The following is a 7,570-nucleotide window of genomic DNA, read 5'->3' as shown; positions in this document are numbered from 1 at the left end:
ACTTGGTACAAATTATACTACTAGAAGAGGTATTCTTAAGGACCAACCATCTTTGTCTACTAGTGCTGAGGAGGCCATGAACCTACTCACGGAACAACTAGAAGCACTTGAACAAGCTTATGAATATTTGAGCTACTAATTTCAAAGCTTCCAAAATGTAGTCATGGAATTCCTTCCTCTTGATGCCCAAAGTCGTCTTCAATAACATCAGTCCAGCCAAACACCGTCCCAGCATGATGACTTCTCCTTTGCTCCATTGTAGGTTGCACATAAGAAGATGATTCCATTGAAGGTTGAAGGATGCGAAAGCTACGAAGAATGAAGGCTGGGAGTGTTTGGTTATGTGGAGATGAAGATATCTTAAGAAAGGTGAGGCCAACTCTTAAGGAATGAAGCTATAGTAGACTAGTAAGGAAACTACTCTAAAGTGAGCTCAAGTAAGAGGAATGTGCACACATTTTGGTAGCAAATCAGTACTAAAATTCAAGCTAACATTAGCTGAGGTAAGCCCCTATATTTATAGGGGAAAATGGAGCTAGGTGTCTCCAAAAAGAGGAGGGAAAAAAGGTGCTAGAAAGTTGAAAATTTGAGCCAAAAAGGAGCATGTGGGAGGTGTGACTTGCCACCTAAGCAAGTCATACTTTCCTTGCATGGAGGCATTACATTCAAGCTTAGTGAGCAAGCTCGGTGCATGAAGGAGCTAGAATACTCTAGCATTATGCGCTTCACCATAGGCCCAAAGTTAGGCCCAACTCCCTTTTTGGTCCCAAATATATACTTTTAAGCCCAAATTCCTCCAAGGCTTAATACATGGTCCAAAGAAAATCCTATTCTATTGGGTCCAAAATACAAAGCCCAAAATATTATTCTAAATATTTACAAAGAATCCTAGACTAGGCCTTCATAACTTCTTTAGCCCATGTAAACATCATTTTTGGCATATTTAACTTAGTTGAAGCCTAATCCTCTTGGATCCTTCTTGCCATGACTCTTGTGGTTGGTCCCTTGACTAGGGATTTGCCATCACAACAGCAACCCACTCTAGTCTAGCCACAGCCCCAGCCATAATAGCAACAACACGCTCAAGAAGAAGAAAATAATTCTTATGATTATATAGATTATTAGAACTTCTTTTTACATACTTATGATGTGTTTTTTTTAATCTAGTTTGGATACATTACTTGCAAATATATTGTTATTGATATTTTTTTGGATTGCCTTTACTTATATACACATATTGCAATTGATGTTTGTATGGTATAGTAAGATGTTTGTTTGGAATGCCTAGCTGAAATTAGCAAACATATGTGAGGTTGTTTTTATTTTAATGCAGTTTTATTGGCATGTTTGATTGATTAAAGAATTGAATGCAGAATAAAGCCCATTGCACGTGAAAATGGCATTTCATTTATCAACGAATTTATCGATCGATAATGTCCCATACATGATGTCATGTCCTTGGAAGGTCATGTCCATTTTTACCTACGAATTCTTGCATGTTGGTAATTCGTCAGAAAAATACAATTACCGATAGATTTTGCAATTATCAATGTATATTGATTGTTTGTAATACCTGTTTTCTTTTTATTTGTAGTGTTTATCCAAGTAACTCTAAACAGCATTTTCAAAATATTACACTATTAAAAATACTAGGAAAATAGTAAGAGAAAAATGTTTAAGGAGTGGTCATATTCAACAAGCCACGTATATTCAAAATTTGAGGCATTATAAAAGATAACATACATTATTTTATTTTCTATGCAAAGCTTATTCTTTCTTCTTTCTATCAACTTTATAAGTGGGTATGTAATAACTTTCTAATTTTCAACACGTGAAATAATTCATATATAAAGAAATTATATTATGTATCCTTTTTACATTAAATTTCTTATGCATTTATTAGAAGGAGGATGAATCTATTAATTTGAAATGTGTTTGAAGAAGTAAAAATTCAAGGTTAAAGAAAGCTTGTGCCAGGTTTTGAAAACCAAACAAGAAATGGAAAGAGAAAATGAATTCAAACTATTAAATGAAAATAACACCTTACCTTCGAATTAAAGTTCAAAAGGATATGTGCAATGAGGATTTTGTAATGAATCTCTTCAAGAATATCTTAAGACACTGAAATTCTTCTCAAAAAAGCAAATTTGTGTTCAATATTCAATTATAAGTTTATGACAGAGTTTAGCCTTATTTATAGACACAAAATTTCAACTAAGACTTCATAAAACGAGTACTAAGTAATGTGAAAATAAAAGAATCCTAAGTTTGAATATAAAAGTAATGATTATATCTAGTGTGAACATGAGTCTAATGATGATACTTGAACAAATTACTACACTTAATTAACCTATGATTAACTTCCTAATCTTTGTTTATCATATGGATGGCCCTTGAAAGATGAAGTGTCACATGAAAATAGCACACAAGACATTCCTTAATTCAAGACAAAAACATGTGAAGTGGTTACAACCTTCACATGACTTGAAAGTAATATGTTGAAGTTAGAAACTCTTCACGTATCTTTAGCTTTTCTTCAACTCCTAAGACAGTTAAAAGTCATGTGAAATAGTTAAAATCATTATAGAATTGAAAGTGACATGTGAAAATATTTACAGTCACATGTGCTTGAAAGTAACGAGTAAAGGTAGTTACAATCATCATCTTTAAGTATGGGTGACAAAGTGGACTGACCCTGACGAGCTAGCCCGCCAAAACAAGGCAAGTCGGGTTGGAATTTTTAACCCGCTAGTCCGTTTTGGTCCGACTCGCCTAGCCCGTCCCTGGCTTGCCTAGCCCGATTTTTGTTTTTATTTTTTAAAATTAAAAATAATTAAAAAGATTAAATTATCTATATCATATTTTTGTAAAGATATAAATATGCACTATTATTATAATTTAAATCATTAACACTTATAAATTAAATTATAATCATTAGTTATAATAGAGTAATTTAACATATAAATGTAATAATTATTTTAATTCATCCAATTAAAAATATTAATTAATCAATTAAAAGCTTAGAAAATATTTATATGATTATATATGTTTTAAATATTCATTTACAAGTATATAGACAAACAAATTTTATAAATAAAGTTTTTTTTTTAAAGTGATGGGCCATCCTACCAGTCTGTGGACCTGCCTTGTGGCGAGATAAATGATTTGCAATTCTTGATCTGTTTCTCAGTGGCGGGCTAGCCTAACCTGATCTATTTTTGGCGAGTCAAGGACAAACTGAATCAAAATGGGTCGAGCGGACCGTTTTTTCACTCCTATGTTTAAGGAAGTTACTCTTACACATGTCTTCCTTCATGTCTCTAACTATCCACTCTTGTAACTATAGGGTATTATAGAACATTCTTTGATGATCTTAAAATATTTTATAATTTCTAAAATTTAATGACTTATGAGATAGAGAATTTTGAATTTTTATTGAGAATGAATATTTTGTATGATATTTTGTTGTCAATTATTTAAGTAAGATCATGCAATCTATATATATATATATATATATATATATATATATATATATTCATATATGATTTTATAGATCGTTTAATAGGTCTTACAACTTATTTAAAATGTTCTACGAAAAATGTTTTTGTATTTATAGTACAATTCACCAAAGAAATGGATGCTGAAACGGATATAGAGTCAAGTTGAAAAAAAAAATTATAAGGTTCACTAAAAGAAGAAAAACGTTTTATGAGATAACTAATTTAGCTTAAGCTTCTTTTTGCGTCTATTTCTTTTAGGGGAAGATGGATTAAATATTATTGTATCAATTTCGAAAATATTTTTGAGTTTGATAATCATATTAACATTTATGATATTAATTTGTGTTACTGGATTTAAAAGTATCAAATATTAGTATATTTAAATTCTGTTTTTTATGTTCTTTTTTTATTGTGCTCTTTTGTTATTTCCTTTTAGTTCAAAATTATTTGTTAGTATGATATTACATTTGTTTCCTTTTATCAATTTATTTGAAAGAAAATGAGAATATTTAAGGTCAAAGCAAAACTAAATATCATTTTTTAAAGCCTTTACATGGCTTATGCTATAGGTATGCAACTTGCACTTTTAAAAAGATTTTTAGATGTTAATGTGTACTTGGTTAAGTGATTTTACTTTATTCTCAACGCTTGTTTGGCTAGTTAACCAATCACAATTTCATAATTTTAATTGCAGTTGAGAAAGTCACTCTTTTATAAATTAGGATATAAGTAAAAACTATTGTATAACCTGCTACTAAATATGAAGGGTAGGAATTATCAAATCAAAGTCGTAACTCCTTGTCCTTAATGTTGGTCGTTTAATATTGTTCATTAAGGTATAGGGTGCACATTTATGTAATTTATGGTTTTTTCTCATTGAAAAATCAAATCCTAACACCCATCAATTTATAAATGTATATTAACATGATATTTATTTATCTTAATTTCTTTTTTAAATTCCTAAGACAGTTACATACTCCACTTAACGTGATAACAATGCATAAAATGATCGTGTTACTGTTTTGAAGCCATTTTAACCACAACACAATTATAGTTATCTTACTAAATGACTTATTTTTGTTTTTTAATTAATATAAAAATCCGTGTTTATAAAAGTTTTTGAAGATGAAAATGAGAAGGGTTTTATAAGGAAAAATACATTTCTACATCATCGTGGGTGGATCCTAAATGTTCATTTTACAACAAAAACTATATAGAATCTTATTCTTTAATAAAAAATCATATTTCTAAATAACTAAGAACTAATAGATTACAAATCTAAAACTTATATTCATGAAACATTACGATTTGACTTTATGTGAAGATTAGTGAATTGTATTTTCTGAAGATAAATTATTTTACACGAAAAATAAATAATTAAGTAATATTATAACGAAAAAATATTCAGTAAAATATGGGAGGAAAACGTGTTCACGTAAATTGTGTATTATTAAATAAAGTTAAATGTGAGAAATGTTATAAAGCACTTATGGTAGCATTAAAATATAATGAAGGGTTATACGTTATAATAGCAACTAAAAACTGTAAACATCCCTGTTTTTTTGAGAAATATTTCATAAATATACGTCTAATAAGCAATCCAAAATGTGTGAACATGTTACTAAAAAATAAAATAAAAACCTAAAATTATAACATTCATTATTAAAGAAAAATTATTTCACAAATATATCACATTGTAGATTGAAAAATATTATCACAAGAATGATTTAGAATCACCTTTTTAAATAAAATTTAAAAAGGATGTGCTATTTTCTTATCACTAAAATTAAAACAAAAAATACAACTTTAATAACAATAAGTTTTCAGTTACAATTCATGACCCTCTAAAAGACGTTCATAAAAAATCTAACTCCTTACTTTGATACGTTAATAGTGTGAAAGATACAAGCACCTACAAAGTTATAACGACAAAGCAAACATGCGCTAAGTTACTGAATTGAGCCTATATAAATTACTAGTTTTTCTCAAGTTAAATTCATCTATTTTCATCCATTCAAACAAATGGCAATCTCTCTTATGGCTTCATCTACATCAATTCTTACCGTTGTTCTTTATGCATTATTCATAAACAATGCAATAGCCGCAAACTTTCCTCGAAGTGTAAGAGAGACACTAATTGGTCTAGAACCAATTCATCACAACTACTTACAATCAAGTGATGGTTATCATATAAAGCTAGAACTTCCATCAGGTCTAAATCCACTCCATAACAACTTCATACAATCCGATAATGGTTATGATATCAAACGAGAAGTCCCAACAGGTTCAAATCCACTCCACAACAAACTCGTCCCACCAGGTTCAAATCCAGCCCGCAACAACTTCATACAATCCAATAATGGTTATGATATCAAACGAGAAGTCCCAACAAGTTCAAATCCACTCCACAACAAACTCATCCCACCAGGTTCAAATCCAGCCCGCAACAACTTCATACAATCCAATAATGGTTATGATATCAAACGAGAAGTCCCAACAGGTTCAAATCCACTCCACAACAAACTCGTCCCACCAGGTTCAAATCCAGCCCGCAACAACTTCATACAATCCAATAATGGTTATGATATCAAACGAGAAGTCCCAACAGGTTCAAATCCACTCCACAACAAACTCGTCCCACCAGGTTCAAATCCAGCCCGCAACAATCTCATACAATCTAGTAATGGTTATGATATCAAACGAGAAGTCCCAACAGGTTCAAATCCACTCCACAACAAACTCGTCCCACCAGGTTCAAATCCAGCCCGCAACAACTTCATACAATCCAGTAATGGTTATGATATCAAACGAGAAGTCCCACCAACTCCACCTTTGGAATCACAATTAGGATTTTAGTGTTTAATATTCAATATATTGCAAAAACTATAATTGTGTAAGGCAAATTCAATTAATGGATTTGCTAACTCTATCTATATATACATGAATGAAGATATTAATGAATAAATAAATATGTTGTAATAAATTTTAAAACCTAATTATCAAAATATTTTTTTTCTTCAAATTGTGTATATTATTAGCCAGGAGAATCATTAATAAAGAAAAAAACTTAGAAGAGAAATAAAAAAATTTTAAACTCATGACGAGCAAGGTATCACGAAAATTCATTTGGTCAATTTTATTAGTTGGATACGCAACTTAATCACTTAGCTTTGGCTTAATATATTTCAACTTTTTTGGGAATAATTAGTTTATTAAAGGGATTTGTAGCATGAAATCAACAAGAAAAACAAAGATAAAGCTAACAAAGAGAAGTTTTTAGTGTCTCTAGATTACCCAACTTTGAACAATTTGCGCACCAAAATTTGATGTGAAATGAAAACCTAATAAGGGATGTGTAGTTGGTTAGTGCTTAATACTAGGGTCTAAAAGAGGTCCTTAACCATCATTATGAAATCATCATACTTTTCCTACCATTTCCCCCAACAAAATTTATTTATATTTTACTTAGTTCCAACTTTATATTTATAAGACAATAGGATGAATATCCTCGTGACGAAATAGTAAATAATATATTATGTGACAATTATATTACTATGAAAAATTAGTAAACGAATCTCATATGTGGAAATTACTAGATGCATTAGTCTAACATAGGAAAATCTACCTTTAAATGAAGTTGAATCACATTTCGCAATTGGTTTTGAGAAAGCATACCAACCATTTGAGTTTGTATGCTTAACACATTGTTCTTAGAAACATAGAAGAAAATGCAAAGTAAAAGTTACTTTTCATTATGCACGTTGAGTGTAATAGTAAAAGTTGTCACGGAAAAGTCAAGTATGTTAAAAAAAAAGTGTTGACACAAAAGATATGGAAAAGCAAGCAACCTATAATGCTTATTTTTAATACATTTATAAATGGAAGAGAAGTCATGTAAATGAACATAGTGAAATATACAATAGTTATATAAGACTTGCATGCAAAATATTCTCAAAGCTTATAAGTGTTTATTGTGAAAGTTTATCTACTAGGCGACTTTTAGGTGAGAGTTTTCTTTGTAATCCTTCACTTATATGAAGTTAAGATCTAGTGCAAGGTGTATTCAATTC

At 30.2% G+C, this 7,570-nt stretch overlaps 1 protein-coding gene across 1 annotated transcript; it reads left to right on the top strand.

The window, feature by feature from the left end:
* Window positions 1-5,522: 5,522 nt before the first annotated feature.
* LOC114189720 (constitutive coactivator of peroxisome proliferator-activated receptor gamma-like) lies at window positions 5,523-6,356 on the top strand. Its single transcript, XM_028078382.1, has one exon. The coding sequence runs from the start codon at window positions 5,523-5,525 to the stop codon at window positions 6,354-6,356; it is 834 nt and encodes a 277-aa protein (XP_027934183.1).
* The last annotated feature ends 1,214 nt before the right edge of the window (window positions 6,357-7,570 follow it).

This window comes from Vigna unguiculata, chromosome 1 (assembly GCF_004118075.2).
Source record: "Vigna unguiculata cultivar IT97K-499-35 chromosome 1, ASM411807v1, whole genome shotgun sequence".
NCBI classification, from domain to species: Eukaryota; Viridiplantae; Streptophyta; class Magnoliopsida; order Fabales; family Fabaceae; genus Vigna; species Vigna unguiculata.
The sequence above is the reverse complement of the archived record's forward strand: the minus strand, read 5'-3'. Positions and strand labels throughout refer to the sequence as shown.

What these genes read in the sequence shown, in the direction of transcription:
- LOC114189720 (XM_028078382.1), top strand. Translation starts at nt 5,523, where the DNA reads ATGGCAATCTCTCTTATGGCTTCATCTACATCAATTCTTACCGTTGTT.